A 19770-nucleotide genomic window follows, 5' to 3' on the forward strand; every position below is an offset into this window, starting at 1 on the left:
TAGGTTTTTATTGCACGATGTTATTCCTTCACCGTGGAAGTCAATCGTGGACATTTGTTAATTACGTATTTCATTAGAAAAATTAGTATCTGCCGGCGGGATTCGAACACCGGTGAACGCTAGATACGAATGCACCGGACGTCTTATCCTTTAGGCCACGACGACTTCAAAACTTAGTCATGACATCGCACGCTCGGAAGTTCAACTCAGATATGTTACGCCTCAAAAAAGTTTTAGAAAAGCTTGAAACAGAATACGAAAATTGTCAATTTCAGTGTTAAGACAAGTATTGCCTTCTTCCTTCAGTAGTCCAATATTCTAATTCATTTCTTTGAAGCCTCTATGCCTAGACATAAAATTAAAACATTTTTAGACAGACAATATGGATATCATTTTAAATTATAATACTATGTACTCAGATTTTTTTAAGAGTAGCAAATACATTTATTAAATTAATAAGATTTCAAATCTGTGTGAATTCTAAGTTAAAGAAAAATACTTTTATTTGTTCTAAAGAACTTGTCTTTATTAGTGTTATTTTACAATTTAATAATTTAAAGTTGGTAACATTGTAGGACCTAGAATAAATTAATGAAATTTATTGCTAATGACAATTTTTTTGTGAAAAGACTATCACAAAACTTACAAGATCTATTAATAATTTAACATTTAATCACTCACAGCATTGTCAAGAGAGTATAAATCACACAATACATTATGTACCAGGTACATATGTATTCACAAACAACAACTGCAAATGATTGTGTTGTGATTTGGAACTAACAAATACTTTAATATTATAGTGCAATTGTAACATTGCTGAATACATAACTGATCATACTGATTGGGCTAAATAAGAAGTAGATTCCAGAAATGTTATGGAAAATGCTTCTTATGGAATTTTCTATTACTTTAAAATTACTTGGTAGCAGATTTGAGATAGGCAATAAGGTCAGCACGCTCATTTGCCTTCTTGAGTCCAGCAAATACCATCTTGGTTCCAGGGATGTATTTCTTGGGATTCTCAAGATATTCAAAGAGAGTGTCGTCATTCCATGTAATGCCTGAAATAAAAATAAATAAATGAATTCTAAACATTTTTGAAAGCTTCAATTTGATGCTTCTAATGGTATTTTCATGTTAATCTGCTAATCAGAACATGTTATTATTACATGTTATGTTCATTAATGTCTTAATCAATCCAAATCATCCAAATGTAATATCAATCTACCACTTATCCTAATGAGCTAGCTCTCTTGTATAAAAAAATATCTATAATGTGAATGCATATATTTGGCTAGAAAATATGTAGACAATAATCAGAAAGTTCAAGCTACTATATTTATTTATTTATTTCAACATGGGCATGAGCTCATAGTTTGATTGGTGTTATGGGGATACTGGAATTACTTATCGGCCCACAGACGTCCACTGCTGGACATAGGCCTCCCCCAAGCCTCCCCACAAAGAGCGGTCCTGCGCTGCCTGCATCCAGCGGATCCTCGCGAACCTCAATAGATCGTAGGTCCATCTTGTGGGAGGCCTACCCACGCTACGTCTTCCGGTACATTGAACATTGATACCGGAATACATTGACAGAATGCTATCACCACACTGCTATGCAATGCTATCAAAAATAAGTTGTGAATTTTTTTAAGCTAATAACTAACAATAAGATTTTTAGCTGTGTATTTATTTACCCTTAGCTTTATTGGCATCGGAGTATGAGAATCCTGCAGCCTGGCCAGTTTTTCGGCCAAAGAATCCATGTAGATTCGGTCCTACTTTGTGTTTGCCACCAGCTTCAACCTGTAATATTAAGGTTATACAAAAGTTTTTTTTCTATATTTTAGATCTTCCAATTTTTTTAATAATAATTCTTTGAAACATTAATTTAACATTAATTGTTTCACACTGAAAAAACCTGAATTGGTAGAATTTTTGGTAAATGTGTATCCCTTATAGTTAACTTAGTATGGTTTATGATATAGACAATTCTCATAGCTGTTAAAATTAACATGTGGTCATACTTCTAACAATAATGACTCAGGTTTAGATTTATTTGATGTATCGTTTTCTCTTTATTTTATTATATTGAAATTTATATTCAGAATCCAAACAGACGTTTAACACCATCAAAACCCTATCATTTTCAGATAGTTTCAATACAAAATTCCACTAAACATTTTTGACTTACAGTGTGGCACTGGGCACATCGTTGTACAAAAATTTTCTTTCCATTTTCAGCGTTTCCTGCAGGTACACCCATTTTAAATCTACAGAAAAAAAAATCAGAAGTTTAATATTTTAATCATCAACAATCTGGTGATTTTGATCATTCACTTTTAATTTGTATTGTAAGTACGTATATTTCAATCATGAGATAGAGCTTCATTTATATGTAATAAGGCACATATCTGAGCGCTTTATCTTATTACATAATATTAATCTGATTTTAAACTCCAACAACTAATTTATTTATGCTCATAGCGCTTACGTTTTTTGATTAATAATATTAGGGCAATTGGCACTATTTGTTTAGTTGGTTTAATTTTAATCACGCATGTGGGTCAGGATCAATGTCAGAAGTTCCAAGGTACGATGGCACAAGGTTTCGTTATATGACATCATTACGTAAGTGGCAAAAAGTGGTTGAAAGTGCAAAAATCTTCTGGAAGAATTCATTTGGCTACGAATTACTGTTAAAATAACTAAAATACGATCTTTGTGTCGATAAGTTCAAAATTACACTCCAGAATTAAGGTTAAGTATATCCCCTATAAATGATTCATAACGAGATATTTATTGGAATATACAGATTACACGAAAAATAAATTTAAAAAAGGTTGTAGTTAATAAACTTACTTTTATAATTAATGTAACAGCCAAATTTTTTTAGGTTTGCCAAAATCACCAAATTTTAGACACTTAATCGAGACAACGTGAATCGTCGCGTTGCTGTCACAGACTAATTTTCAGTTGAAGTGCAGTTTTTGCGCGATCTTTTCTTCCTTATTTTTTTTCTGCATGGCAATCGAATTTCATTTTCTTTTTGAGAATGTTTTACAGCCCTGGATGCGAGCCTTTATGAACCGATTGGCTTTTTGCTTTGCAATTGTTGCCAGCGTCAAGTATATTTAATTTCCATTTACATTAAAAATGAAGAAGAGTTATCTGAAATTATATTCAATTAAATTTAAATCAGATCTTTCAGTAAAATGGTTGGAATTGAATAAAATTTCAGTGGATTTTATAATAAGAACCCAGGAAACCACGTCCAATAACTTTGTTTCATTGTCCATAAACGGATAAGCCATGATTTTCAGTTTTAACCACCACAATTCTATAGATCATTTGAAAATATAGTTTAAAAACGAGACTAAAAATGATAGTTTGAAGAGCACTAGTATACACAAAAGTTTAAATTTTAAAGTTAACGTCCATAAATTTTACATCTAGTATTTTTGTTATTAGTAAGCTTTATTCAATGGAAAATGATCAATTCATCAACTAGATTAGTCTCTATAATTAATAGCAATTTTTCTCAGCATTCTTCACTAGAACTACCATGCTTACACCAAAACCTAATGAGACTATTTAGTGCCATTTAAATACCTATTTTAGAAAGTATATTAATATTTTCGTTTTGCTATTTAAATAAGTTGGTCATCCTTTATTTTTAATTTTTTTTTTTTTTTTAATTTATTGAAAGCATTGGCAACACGGCCATCAGCTTAAACTAATTTTACAAAAAAATAGAACATGAACTAGAACTTACAATAAAACACAAATAAAAGAAACAAACCAAACCAAGAAACAATTACAAATCATTGAAAATAACAAATTAATGACAAAATGAATTGCAAGAACTTACTATAAAAAAATAAAAACTTACAAGTTTTCTTTCAACAAACAACAAAAAAAGAATATGAGTCGTTATAAAAAAATAATTAAACTTGCACATAAGCAGGAGACCTATGATACATTCATGAATTATACATTCATAGTCGTCCTATAGTGTGAAGTACAAAATTATACACTATTGAGAATAGTTGTGGAAGCTTTAAAATACCTTGAATGGAATTAGGAATAGATTTTAAGCCTGTGTCTTTACATAATGCATTAAACAATAATCTCTGTTGATTGAATTCAGGACAATTAAAAAAAATATGATCTAGATCACACATACCAGAGTTACAATAAGTACATGCAGCTGATTCACTTAACTTTAATCTAAAAAGATGCGCAGGAAAATGGCCGTGGCCTATACGTAATCTACAAATAATCGATATAAAGGCTCTTCCCGGGAAGAATCTAAAATTATCAAACCAAGATTTAGTACTAGGTACTGGGACTATTTCAGCTAACCATTTACCTTTCGTTTCTCTGGACTTAGACAAGTAATTAGACCAACGTTTCATCATATTTTGTTTAATTGAATAAACTAAATCTGAGTACGGAACTTTAAAATCGGAAATATTTATATCTTTTGTAGATTTGGCTAATTTATCAACAAATTCATTACCCACAATACCAGAGTGACCTGGCACCCAGCAAAATTCAATAAATATATTTCTAAAATACAAAAAACTCAAACAACTTCTTAACTTATAAATTAAATAATTTACAGATGCACTAATACATTTATTTTTAAGAGCTTGCAAGGCGCTCATTGAATCAGATAGAATTAAAATTTTGTCCCCTGCAGAGTAATTTACTCGAATGTGCTCTAAAGCATATATAATGCCTAGTACTTCAGCCGAAAAAACAGAGAAAAAATTGCTACATTTATAAACTGATCCTATGTTCATGGACGAATCAAAAAATGCAAAACTAGTTCTATCTTTAGTTTTAGAGCCATCTGTATACACTTTAACAAAATCAGTCTTATCTTCAAGGAACTCCAGAAAATCATTTTTAGATTTAAACTTGATTAGATCAACAGCCACATCTCTCAACATGTCATGAAAGTTATATTCGAAACAAGGCAATACGGTAGACCAAAATACCACATCCTGAAATTCAAAATTCAAGTACGTTAAGGCACTGGATATGGATGAAGAATTAGGAAGCGGAATTAAATTATAATTTGGAATATTTGCATACTTCAAATACCTGTAAGTTACTTGATTATCACGGCTAATAAGCTTAAGGCAATAATTATCTAATATAAAACTTCTTCGTATGAATAGAGGAACAATACCAGCCTCAACTTCCAAGGAATTAATTGGAGACGACATCATAGCACCAGTAATTATTCGTAATGCTCTATTTTGCACAATATCTAATTTCTTAAGAAGAGAAAAATTTGCGTCCGAAAAGAACATACAGCCATAATCGAAATGGCTTCGGATTGTTGCAATGTAAATAGTTTTTAAAACTTTGGGATCAGCTCCCCATTTTATTCCAGTTAGCGATTTTAATATATTCAAACCTAATTCAGCTCTTTTACAAATAACATCAATATGAGTTTTCCACGAAAGATCAAAATCTAGAGAAAGACCAACATATTTTACGAAATATTGAGCAGGAATAATATCATAATTGTATAAAACTTTAGGGTAATGCAATCCATTTTGGGAAAATAAAATTGCAGTACTTTTGGAAATATTGACCTCAAGTTTTAGGGAATTTGTAAGTAAATCGTAAATATTACGCAAACAACTATTCATAACCGATTCACCACTTTTAATATCATTACAGTTTACATAGAGAACAAGATCGTCAGCAAAGAATAAATGTTTAACAGAATTTGGAATTTTCTTTATGAAACATACTAAACTAAGTATGAATATGAGAGGTGATAAAACGCAACCTTGAGGAGTACCTTTAGTAGAAATTTTAGGACCAAATAAACTAGATTTAATTTTCAAAAACATAGAGCGCTTGTTCAGGAAATTGTACAGCCAGAACAGAACATGTCCTGGAAAGCCTAAAGAATGTAGACTTTCAATAAGGTAGGAATGATCTATATTATCAAAAGCCCCTTTAATATCCAAAAATACCGCTAATGTAAATTGATTATTATGGAAGTTATTTTTAATATCGCCAATCAAACAACTTAAGTTATCTATTGTACCTTTACGAAATCCGTATTGAGTACTTGGTATTAAGTTGTTATTTTCAGTAAACCACTCTAACCTGTTTTTTAACATAGTTTCGAAAATTTTCGAAAAACAAGAAGTTAATGAAATGGGTCTGTGAGAATTGATACAGTTGGGATCCTTGTAAAGCTTTAAAATCGGTACTACATGTTGAGTTTTCCAAATCGGAGGAATACAGTTGTTTTGCCAAAGATCATTAAATATTTGACATAAAATTTCCTTGGCATACTGGGGAAGATTTTTGATTACTTTATAAGGGATGAAATCAGGACCAGGGGAGGTTTCCTTTTTATTTTCTAATGCAGTCGCAAATTCGCCCATAGAGAATGGGTCTACCAGCCATTGAGCCTCCGGTTTTCCGTGGCTGTTAAAAAAATCTTGTAACTTAGATTCGGAAATTTCATTCTCAGAACCAGCTATCGAATCCAAAAACAAAGATGCATTAGCGGGATTTTGAAAAAAACTTGAAGACGAAGAAATATTATTGAGTTTAGCGTGCTTAAATCTACGAATGTGATCCCAAATAATTTTACTCGAAGTCATTCGATTGAATGATGAACAAAGATTCATCCAGCTTGAGCGTTTTATTTCATATAAAGTTCTTTTCTTCAAAGCGTCCAGCTTTTTAAAAATAATATAGTTTTCCATATTTGGATAATGCTTGTACGATAATAAAGCAACTTTGGCTTGTAAAACTACGCGGGCACAATCAGCATTCCACCAAGGAACAGCTTTGGAACAATTCCGTTTTTTGTGCGAGTAACACTTTTTGTCAAAAGTCATTAATATGTCATGTAAAATACTCAAAAACATATTATAATTTTCAAGAGGGTTATCAGCGAAGCTAAAACTTGAAAACTCACTTTCACATAACTTATTAAATTTTGACCAGTCAATCTTATTAAAATTTATGTTAGCTAAAGAGGTATTATCTAGTGTATCAACTTGATTTATTGAAGAGGTGGTCGGGCCAAAGGAAGGATGGGAAGGAAGAAAAGCGTCGTTAAAGACTTCAATAAGTAGTGGGAAATGATTACTACTGAGCAAATCATCAAGGACAGAAACTGTGCAACTAGAGCTAAGAGCAGGGGAAGCGAATACTAGATCCAATACATTTCCTTGTTGACCAAATGGAGCAAAGGTTGTGATTGTGTCATCATTTAAACAAACTAACTCAGAACTTTCCACATAATCATGAAGGGCTTTACCTCTTCTATCATTGACTCTTGAACTCCAGGAAGCATGATGTGCATTGAAGTCACCAATTATTAAATAATTATTTGAAACAAATTTAGAACATGAATCTTTCAATAAATTAATAGTGAACTTACCATTTGGTGGTGGAGGAATGTAAACACATAGAATGTCAAAAGAAAAATTATTAATGTAAACTGTAATTAAAATATTTTGAAAATGATATTGAGAAATTGTGTCTATTATTTTAAATTTATACTTAGAGCGTAATGCAATAGCAACCCCACCATGTGGGTGGTTGGAATCTCTTCTTATAACATTAAATCCAGGTAATTTGATGATTTTATGTGAAGTTAACCAGGTTTCATTGAATAAAATCATATCAACACACTTGTCAAGTTTACTGAGGAAATTTTTAAGTTGATCTAATTTAGGAAATAAACTTCTAGAGTTCCAATGAATGATATTAAACTGACCAACAGAATTATGCATATAAGATTGAGTAGAACTATCCATAATTTATGATGTAAAATTCGTTACTAGCATTTCTTTAATTAATTGAGTAGATATAGGTCCAGAAGGGGATTTAGAATCCTTTTTCTTTAACAATTCTATTATAGTTTTTGTAATGGTTCTGATGACAATTTCTGAATTGATAATGTCTGAAATTAAAGCCCTACCTTGAGGGGTCTTCGCAGATATAGGTATGTCAGAAGAGGTCACGGGGTTCTTAATAACAGGAGTCTTTAGTATGGCTGCATATGATGTTTGCTTGCCGATGATCTTATTTTTTACTTCAGCAACCTTGGCTGCCTTTACTGAGCAAGAGTAAGAAACTGCAGAATGTGGCCCACTGCAGTTGGAGCACTTGAAGATGTTGGGAGTGCTGCACTCCTTATAAAAATGATTGCCTGAACAAATAGAACAAACTTGAGTGGCTTTACAGGCACCACTTCCATGTCCGAATTTGTAGCATTTGAAGCACTGTAACACAGGTCTAATATAATCCGAAACAGGCATCCAAATATGCTCGTATGTGACGTGATCAGGATGGCTAGACGCCAAAAATGTAACCAGCACAGTTTGCAGTGGCTTGTCACTTCCATTCTCTTGTTTTTTGAAAAATCTTTTTACTCCGAGTATTGTGCATGAAGCTTTTAAATTTACTAAAAGAGATTCTTCGTTCAATTCCACAGGAGCTCGAATAATTCCTTGACTCTCAATGCTATCGTAAGGTATTTTTGCTGTCCAATTGTTTAACTCCATAAAACTTACATTTAATAAAAAAGCGTTGGCATCCCGAGCACAGCCAAAGTAAATTTTAGCAAAAAAGGTACCAGCAGCTTTGACATACTGGACCCCTTGAATATTTTTTAATGCTTTGTTTATTTTTAACAGGTCCATTGGGACTCTGTTATTTGGTTGTGAGATGCTTGATTGAAGAAGCACTGGGTATTCTTTTTTTGTAAGGTCTTCGTAAAGAGCATGGTGGTCTTTAAAAAGACCGCGCTTATTTTTAATGAAAGTCATTTTTATTTTGCGGCTTTCGTCGTATTCAGATGACTTCATTCTTCTTTTTCCCATTATTATGGGAGCGGACACAGGGGCGGAGCTGAAGCCCTCACCCCCGTCGTCATCGTCCATTATTACGGAACACACTTATGAAATATAATTTTAAACTCAAACACAGTGAAAAATTTGGAAACAATGTCGTAAAAAAGGGCTAAAACCAAATAAATTAAAATAAACTTGAAAAAAGCGCCTATTTAGTTTGACGTTCCCGCCCTTTCGTTCTCCTTTATTTTTAATCTTCATAATACAAATCTACCAACACAACGAAAACACAGTATTTTTTTTATTTTTTTTTATAATTTTTTACTGGCTTGGGAAAATACAGTAAAATTGTGGACAGCCACAGATAATACACATTACGAGAGTAGGTAACAAAATCGATAACAAAGACGGAACTGCGCAGTCGCCGCTCACATCTTCTCTGCTAGTGACTTATTATGCCCAGATAAGGCTACACTACACCACATTGCACGTGAGAATTAGGGTGTGGTTACCGGTGGTATTTCCAATGACACTACATCCCTGGTTTCATACATTGCACTTGTTCACATAATAAACGGCCTCAAAAAAAAAGTAATACAATTAAAGTTACTTGACCTTGTATTTTTAGATACCAATAGAAAAATCCTATTCCATAAATCCGAATTTAAGGCAGTATATAATAACAGGGTTGTAGTCGGGCGTTTTTTAAAATGTTATGTGATGAGAAAAGTTTTAAGAATTTGCACAATACAATTGTATGTATTTATTTTGCAAGACTAATAACATACCTTTGAGATGAATTCAAACCAACTATTGAAACCAACTACATATCTATTACTATTTTGGTCATAATGAAACCATTGAACCTCCGTTGGGGATAGTTGATTGGCTCGTTGAGCCAACTGAACCCCGGTTGGTCAGCAACTCTCTTCCGATCCTCGAAGGAAACAATCTTATAAAAGAACACGGAGGTTAGGCAACCCATTCTGCGCGGAGCTCATCGCTTCGATCAACATCGCTACGTCAGCGTTACGACCACTTTTTTTTTGTTTTTATGGTTGAAGGATTACTGGTGGTCCGGCGACCTTTCCAGTTTCACCAGGACAGGTGGGCGAGCAAAAGCTTAACCAGGAGGGGTGGGATTTGCTAACAGCTGCCCGAGTACCTCCAAAGGAGGCCCAACAACTTAAGAGCAACTGCTTCGCGACGTTACGATCACTGGGCCTTTCGGTCTGCAGGATAGATGGAGCTCGCCTAGACAGTACCGTCAACTCAGGTCCCCGAGATATTCCGCTGAGTCAGTGTCGTTAGGAGAGTACAGTCATCTCTGACATCCGTAGTATAGAGTAGGATTTGCTTTGGCCGTTCCCAAGAAGGTATTCGCAGCGGACTCTAAGCACTTAGCGGGCAAGGATAAGAGTAAAATACTTGGTCTTTTATAGCACAGAGCCATGTCATGAAACATGAGTGAACGATTCAGAAGCTTTTATGTAAAATATATCCTCGTCGTCACAATTTACAGCAATTTAAATCTACGAAAAATGAAAAACTGTGAATTTTTTAACTGTGATTTACTATAATATTAAAAAGCCAATTAATTCATTTCAATTAAATTAACATTCTTGGTTGTGTTTTACGGCTTAGGGCCTAATTTCAACGATGATCAAAGTTAACAACAATATTTTTGTTCATAGCTAGGTTAATTTTATTATGAATAGGTAATTATGCTCTAAATGACATTTAATAAAAAGTAACTAAATTAAAAAAAGATTTCTTTGTATACCTACTATGATGATAAGTTTGTTTACTGCTAACAACGAGATTGCCACTACTACGAATTGATATTTTCATGCTTCTGAGAATGTGTTTAAGTAGTCACTCTTTATGAGTTAACGTAAAGTAAATGGGATTAGGTATGTTGGGGGTTTTATGCTTTATTTTACTTGAAAATGGGTCCTCTATATACTGTCTCATTTTCAGCACACACGTTTCTTTCGTGAAAGACCGAAGTTATCAAAACTGTGTAGAAATATGCAAATTACCTTCTGTTTTTCTTTTTTAGTCTAGTTAGACATTATGTATAGTTATACATTATGATTTTACGGTTGTATGATAGTCAAAAATGACAGACTATGGATATGTTTCCTTGTTCTTATTAAGTTTAGGTACATATGTGCATAAAATATTTCAAGACGAAAACTTGTTGTTGGCTGAATGTAATGTAATTTGCCTATTTTATATAAGAGAAAGTTTAGTTACATATATTGTTAATCTTACAATGTTATCCCAGTGATCTCGTTCTGGCAGGTTGTAGATTGTGCTCGGGGTCTTGACAAGGGTCACCCTGGGTCGACGTTGGAAAATTGATTCGATACAAGGAATCCACAAATGAGGCAACGAATCACAATTAAATGGTCTTAATTATAAATCCTAACCGTTCTATGTGTTACCAAATTCAATGCTCAGCCAGTCGATGACGTGTCTATAGTTTAAATTCAACAGTTACGATTAAAATAGGTTCATTTATTTGTAACCAAATTTGTATTACTATGGAAAAGCTGTATCGGAAAGAGAAGGGTCGCCGAAATTTCATGAGCGGTTTGATTTCCCGTGGGATATTTATTATGGCTTATTTTTGATTGAAAGGAAGCCCTTTCATAAACTTTAGGGGCTTTTAACTTTTTGTTCAAAATTAGGGGCTCTAGGTTTCTCTCACAAAATAGATTATGTTTTAAAATAAAAGAAGGTAAATCTAAATTATGTAATCATAATGTTTGTGTTTATCTACTAGTAAATTAATCTTATCTTATCCGAAAAACGCTTCGCCAAACATTTTAATCGATTATCCAGTTATAGGGACAGGGTTTTTAAAACTAGATCAATGATTAATTTTACGCTTGGTAATTTGGGCCTTGGACTTCGTTTCAATATTATATAATTTAAGAGTTATTCTGTAATTTTGATAAAAGATTTTTATTCGTGGATAATTCTTACTGGTAACCTGCCTATTTCTACCGCGAAACATTAATGCGTTTCTGTTTGAAGGGTGGGACAGCCGTTGTACTGTAAAACAAAGACTTGGATCTCATGTTATTAGGTGTGTGGCGGCATTTCCATTGTCGGTGTCTATGGTAACCACTTAAGACCCGGTGGGTTAAGGCTCGTCCACCCATGAGCAATAAAAAGGATTTCAGTATTTCAATATAAGCGTAGCTCGAGGGCCAATGCTAATTTACGGTTAATCAATTTTGCGCAACCTGTTTGACATCCGATTCATTTTTTTTGTTGAATGTGGTTCGCGGAATCTTTAGGCTGGATACTTATACCAACCAGTGCGGATTCGATACGTCCAGAATAATACTGGAACTAATTATGCAGATTCAGAAATTTGGCGAACTTTATTGTTATTACACGATGTTATTTTCCATCGTCTAAGTCTTTGTGAACACGTGTTAAATACACATGTAACTACTTAGCACCAGAGTTCTGATCTAGTTTGCTTATTTGCAGTAAAACGAAGTTTAATAAGGCACATTATCATCATCAGGCTACAAACGTCCGCTGCCCAAAGTTCGCCATAATAACCGATCCTGCGAATCCAACGGAGTTCTGCAAGCCTTACCACCACGTGGGAGGCCTACCCATGCTTTCCGGTGCGCGGTCAACACTCACTATAACCTCCTTTTACGATTCGATCTCGTGTTTACTTTTTTCTTTAATACAAATAATTAAGTCGTTAATGAAGTCGTCGTGGCCTAAAGGATAAGACGTTCGGTGCATTCGGACCTAGCGATGCACCGATGTTCGAATCCCGCAGGCGGGTACCAATTTTCCTAATGAAATACGTACTTAACAATTGTTCACGATTGACTTCCACGGTGAAGGAATAACATCGTGTAATAAAAATCAAACCCGCAAAATTATAATTTGCGTAATCACTGGTGGTAGGACCTCTTGTGAGTCCGCACGGGTAGGTACCACCACTTCGTCTGTTTCTGCCGTGAAGCAGTAATGCGTTTCGGTTCGAAGGGTGGGGTAGCCGTTGTAACTATACTGAGATCGTATTCGAATGCGTGCCCTACAACGCGACGTAAAGTCTCGCATCGCTGAAGTCCGAGATGCCAGATGGTCTGATTTCTTAGAAAGACTCGCGCTCTCCCAAAGGTCTTACTACCGCTTAGCTCGTACTCTCAAATTGGATACGATAGTAACTATGCCCCCCTCGTAGGCCCCTCAGGCCGACTCGCGGCGTTCGATGATGACGAAAAAGCAGAGTTGCTGGCCGATACATTGCAAACCCAGTGCACGCCCAGCACTCAATCCGTGGACCCTGTTCATGTAGAATTAGTAGACAGTGAGGTAGAACGCAGAGCCTCCTTGCCACCCTCGGATGCGTTACCACCCGTCACCCCGATAGAAGTTAAAGAAAGACTTGATCAAAGACCTACGTCCCCGCAAGGCTCCCGGTTCCGACGGTATATCCAACTGCGTTATTAAACTTCTACCCGTCCAACTCATTGTGATGTTGGCATCTATTTTCAATGCCGCTATGGCGAGCTGTATCTTTCCCGCGGTGTGGAAAGAAGCGGACGTTATCGGCATACATAAACCCGGTAAACCAAAAAATCATCCGACGAGCTACCGCCCGATTAGCCTCCTCATGTCTCTAGGCAAACTGTATGAGCGTCTGCTCTACAAACGCCTCAGAGACTTCGTCTCATCCAAGGGCATTCTCATCGATGAACAATTCGGATTCCGTACAAATCACTCATGCGTTCAACAGGTGCACCGCCTCACGGAGCACATTCTTGTGGGGCTTAATCGACCAAAGCCGTTATACACGGGAGCTCTCTTCTTCGACGTCGCAAAAGCGTTCGACAAAGTCTGGCACAACGGTTTGATTTTCAAACTATTCAACATGGGCGTGCCGGGTAGTCTCGTGCTCATCATACGGGACTTCTTGTCGAACCGCTCTTTTCGATATCGAGTCGAGGGAACCCGCTCCTCCCCACGACCTCTCACAGCTGGAGTCCCGCAAGGCTCTGTCCTCTCACCCCTCCTATTTAGCTTATTCGTCAACGACATTCCCCGGTCGCCGCCGACCCATTTAGCTTTATTCGCCGACGACACGACTGTTTACTATTCTAGTAGAAATAAGTCCCTAATCGCGAAGAAGCTTCAGAGCGCAGCCCTAGCCCTAGGACAGTGGTTCCGAAAATGGCGCATAGACATCAACCCAGCGAAAAGTACTGCGGTGCTATTTCAGAGGGGAAGCTCCACACGGATTTCCTCCCGGATTAGGAGGAGGAATCTCACACCCCCGATTACTCTCTTTAGACAACCCATACCCTGGGCCAGGAAGGTCAAGTAAGTACCTGGGCGTTACCCTGGATACATCGATGACATTCCGCCCGCATATAAAATCAGTTCGTGACCGTGCCGCGTTTATTCTCGGTAGACTCTACTCCATGATCTGTAAGCGGAGTAAAATGTCCCTTCGGAACAAGGTGACACTTTACAAAACTTGCATAAGGCCCGTCATGACTTACGCGAGTGTGGTGTTCGCTCACGCGGCCCGCACACGCATAGACACCCTCCAATCTCTACAATCCCGCTTTTGCAGGTTAGCCGTCGGAGCTCCGTGGTTCGTGAGGAACGTTGACCTACACGACGACCTGGGCCTCGAATCTATCCAGAAATACATGAAGTCTGCGTCGGAACGGTACTTCGATAAGGCTATGCGTCATGATAATCGCCTTATCGTAGCCACCGCTGACTACTCCCCGAATCCTGATCACGCAGGAGCCAGTCACCGTCGACGCCCTAGACACGCCTTACGGATCCATCAGATCCAATAACCTTTGCATTAGACGCCTTCAGCTCTAACACTAGGAGTAGGCTAAGGGACCTCGGTAACCGTACTCGTCGAACTCGACAAAGAGTTCGCCGTGCAACCTAACCTATGAATCAGCTCGCTGAGTTTCTCGCCGGATCTTCTCAGCGGGTCGCGATTCCGATCCGGTAGTAGATTCATTCGCGAAGCAGCTACTCTTGAGCTGTTAGGTCTCCTTCGAAGGCGCTCGGGTAGCTGTTAGCAAATCCCACCCCTCCTGGCTGAGCCTTTGCTCGCCCACCTGTCCTGGTGAAACTGGAAAGGCCTCCGGGCCACCAGTACCTAATCCTTCAATCATAAAAAAAAAAAAAAAAACTATACTGAGACCTTAGAACTTATATCTCGAGGTGGGTGGCGCATTTACGTTGTAGATGTCTATGGGCTCCAGTAACCACTTAATATCAGGTGGGCTGTGAGCTCGTCCACCCATTTAAGCAATAAAAAAAAGGAAGATTAAAAAATAAAAGTAGTTTTAGATATGTTTACGACTAGAAAAAAGGAAATTATGTTCATTATCTTTCCATGTTTTCATGTAAAAGTATGTGATGTGATATTTGTAATTGAGTCGTCTATTATCAAAGGTGGCAATCTGTACATTTGGACAAAAATTTTTTATTGATATGTCAATACAGATTTATTTGAATATAATCGTCTCCTTCAAAGAATACGGTTCAAAACGTGCATTAAATAAAGGTTAATAGTTAACCTGTTATTTATCTAAGATGTCGTTCCGAAGAGTTTTGTGACTGCCAATATAATACAAAGTCAATAATTCGTTTTTCTGATTTACCAATCATTGTCCAAAAGTCAGATTGCCGCCTTTGATAATAGTCGACTCAATTGTCAAATTATTTGTCATATTTATTTTTCTGTGCGCAATAATGAATAACTGGTTTTGTGTGCGATTTCTTAATGATGATTAATAATAACAAAACTAAAATGCATTTAAGAACTACGTAATAAACTATTTGAAAAACAGGAATACTTTTCGATTATAATTTCGCATATAATTTCGCTTCCGAATGAAAGATTGCAAGCTGCAAACCACATAGAGTCGCATCTTCGAATGTAAATGCGCAACGTTCACAATCTCGCGGGCCTTCGGTCCGATTTAATTTTGTAAATCGCATTTTGGTATTACACTACTTTGCAAAAATATATTCTTTGATCTGAATCAAAATATTTGCTTCCTAGGAATTCCCCTCATTCGCTTATATAAATTACACTAGATGATGACCGGTTTTTTTTTTTTTTTGATAACGCCATCTTGTTGTGTCTTTAAAGCGGTTAGTTCCCCTCAATTAAGAAAAATAGTATTATTATTCGCCAATAGACGTCGGGAAGAGTTGATTATTGAAAACACGAATAAAACAACATTTTCTGAAAATAAATCGTAGCTAGATCGATTTATCGCCCCGAAATCCCCTAAATACAAAATTTTATGAAAATCGTTGGAGCCGTTTTCGAGATTCAGATTATTTAAGTAATAAGAATTGCTCGTTTAAAGGCATAAGATTAATGAAATTGCAATAAATAATCATATTTACTTACCGTTAATTAAAAATACAATTTGCCTGTTTCATTCGACACCCAACACAATTTACTAATAAATGAAAATAGGTTTTACCAGTTACTGTGTATCTAATGGATAAACAGGTATGTAATACTTGAGCCAACAAGCTAACTAAATGTATTACTATTGTTTTGTACTGTATTTGCGTTTACGACAGTTTTATAGGGACGTTTCCGCAAACATTCCAAAACGTTCGGTATTATTCAAGCTTGTGTCCGTCCACCAAACGAACACTTTATAAGCAAGAATTTGAATAAATTGTTGCCGACGTAGCTATTAAGAGGTTTTAGCTCCGAGTTTACGATCTGGATCTTCTGATAACAGCGCGTATAAAATTCGTTTTCTCCGTTTTTAGTTATACTATATCCATCTAATTGTTTCCGAATAAAATTTTCTTGTGGAATACAAAGTAACATTTTGTTTGTAAAGTAAGTAGTAAAGGTTTGTTTTAATAAACGTTTTAGAATTGGTTTTATTCGTAGATGTACAGCTTTATTTATTTGATAGCCTGAAAAATGTATACATATTAATTAAATCGAAATACATTTCATTATTCCTGCTCTCAGTAAGGAATATAATTAAAATATTAATGAGAACCTGGGTTTGTTCAAACTTAATTTCTATTTAATATCCGAATGGTGTTTTCTCAATTAAATCTATCTCTTGTTCATTTTACTCGAAAACTAGACATATTGCTTGTGATGCACATGAAATGAATCAGTAAACATTAAAGTACTCAAAACTCAGAAATGGAATAGAATATGTGATAAAGTACCTCAGACTAATGTACTTTTCAAGTTTTTCGCCCGTGACGTGCGATCTGAACTAGATGAACAGTAGCTTAGGCGTATTCTTTTTCAGGGCTCAAATATTCCCATACCGAATTTCATAAAAATAGGGTTCACTGGTTTTAAAGACGTTGCATACACATCAAATTATTTGATTACGAAACATAATACCGAGTACACTTTTCTAATATTGTTCGAAATATATTTACAATTTTACTGATTTTAAAATAAAAAATATATTTTAACTTTACAATTTTATGAATTTGATTTCTGTATAAAATATACCTATTTGTGCATTGGCAAGATTGATCAATGTACTGGCGATTGTGAATGTGGCGAAGTGCTTCGCAATGTTTTCCATTCTCATGAATAACCATGAACTGCCTATCCATCTCGTCTATCTCGTCCATGTTATTTTGTTACCGGAATACAAAACAATTGTACCTCCTGAATTATACAAGTAAACTGCATTACCACCAAAAGGTGCTATGTCGTTTCATTGAAAGAAAGAAATAAGTCCTGGTTTTAACAATAAAATAATAAATAAAAGTTTATATTATGTCTAATAACAGAATGCTTTCTTCACAGTGAGCTTTGTTGAGTTTCACGCCGGATCTTTTCAGTGGGTCGCGTTTCAGATCCGGTGGTAGATTCTGTGAAGCATTCCTTTTGCTAGGGCCAGTGTTAGCAACACTCTCGGTTAGAGCCTCGTGAGCTCACCTACACATCAAAGAGAAGCTCAAGGCTATCAGCAGAGGTAGGAAAATAAATACAAAAAAGCTAATTTGAAAATTTTTCAACATCATGTTTGAAGTTTCCAAGTGATTAAGCTCTTTCTCAATTAAAGTGGGCATATGATAGTGGATTACGAGTATTATTACCATATATATGATTATACAAATTTATGTGTATTCATTGCATAACTAGAGTTTTTTTTAATTCATTTCTGCAAGCAAATGAAACGGTCCAATTATGTTATAGCTCTTAAGTTTATTTAGTTTTACCCAAGAGCTTTGTTAATGAATCCGTCATAAAATGCGGAAATGTTTCTCATATCACAAGTTTGATCTATTCATGGACTTTTTGTACTTTGATCTCTAGCATGTTGTTAATGAGGTCATTTTTACGTTTTACTGCTGGTGGACCTCTGGTGATTCATTTCGATGTAATTTACGGTGTCGGGAATCTCGTTCATGCGAATGGGCTTTACGAAAAATAAGCGACATTATTGTTAGGTTTTTTTTTCTCTATATTACGCACGTACATTTATTTGACTCAAACTTAGGATTTTTTGTATTATGAGAACTAAAGATTGAAGAGACTGAGAATATACACACATAATTATGTTTAAAGATTAAGATATAGTAGATATTGAACAACCAGAAACAAATAAACCTCTTCGTCAAACGTTGCCCGCTGAGTTTCTCGCCGGATATTCTCAGTGGGTCGCGTTTCCGATCCGGTGGTAGATTCTGTGAAGCACTGCTCTTGCTAGGACCAGCTATAGCAACACTCCAGTTTGAGCCCCGTGAGTTCACCTACACGTTAGGGTGAAGCTGAAATAGCCTCTCAAGGCTATCAGCATAGGCAGGATTTAAAAAAAAAGTCAAACGAATTTTTGCCCGAAGTGAGAATCGAACCTACGACTCCCAGCTCAGCAGTCAAGGACGCTACTTACTGCGCCACCGGGCTAGTCAAGTGAAAACAATTAGATAAAAATCTACTATCCAATTGGTATACATCCTTTCAAACGTTTGGGTCAAAATTAGATGGTATGTTTAGATGGATGGTATGGATGCAGGGTTAGAAATTGTGCAGCCAGGAGGGATATGTGTGAAAATAATGATAGAATGGACAGATTACAAGGAAAGAAAAGAAATAATTACTACTACTTACTAATCCACAACTTTAACTCGTGACTTCAGTATTCATTATACATATTAGCGATATTCACATTTAAGTATATTTAATAGGTTAAACTTACTGGACTTGTTTGTCGTGTTGTATTCCCCATCTTAGAAACAAACAAAAAATAATTATTTTTAATTTGAAATGATAAAGAAGAAGAAACTTTTAATGATTAAGAATCGAAGAAGTAAAACAACTTATTTGTATATTTTAATATGTTTTATTGTGTTACATTTGATTCTTTTTAAAATTTTAATGTTACTAAAAATAGGATTTTCTTTTATATGTGTCGAATGAATACACCAAGTTGTCGTATTCTAGTATGTATATACATACTTACTACATAATTAAAAAATATTATATGGTGGCTGATGACTATCGCTTTTAACTTTGATCAATAATTATTTACCGTATTAGGGCTAACTCATAAGAATTGAGCTTACATGGCCGGTTATCGAAATCTTTTTACGGTCTTCGTATGTAGAATTTTCGACATGATAGTGAGTGGTTACAGTTACTCATACCAGGAAGAAAGTAACGCTTGCATTTTGCGTAGTAAAACCCTTTACCTACTTTTGATAAGAAAATTAAAATCTCTGTAAGCGCCTTATGAAATCGAATAGTCAATAGTGTAACGTAAAACGTAAATACATGATAATATTTTAACTATTTCTTGTTCATAATGTTCCTTTGTGAATTATTCAACCCACATTAAAAGAGTAATTTTCATTAAATTGCAGTATTATGTTACAGTTT

At 35.4% G+C, this 19770-nt stretch overlaps 1 protein-coding gene across 1 annotated transcript; it reads right to left on the reverse strand.

Annotated features, from left to right (window-relative positions):
* Window positions 1-759: 759 nt before the first annotated feature.
* LOC101738358 (cytochrome c) lies at window positions 760-2958 on the reverse strand (the record flags this gene model as incomplete). The annotated part of the gene is given in 4 exon segments (NM_001309575.1): window positions 760-1064; window positions 1701-1809; window positions 2198-2276; window positions 2866-2958. Coding segments are annotated over 3 exon segments (327 nt in total). The 3' UTR covers window positions 760-918.
* Window positions 2959-19770: the final 16812 nt, after the last annotated feature.

The sequence above is a fragment of the Bombyx mori genome, chromosome 3, assembly GCF_030269925.1.
Source record: "Bombyx mori chromosome 3, ASM3026992v2".
Taxonomy (NCBI): Eukaryota; Metazoa; Arthropoda; class Insecta; order Lepidoptera; family Bombycidae; genus Bombyx; species Bombyx mori.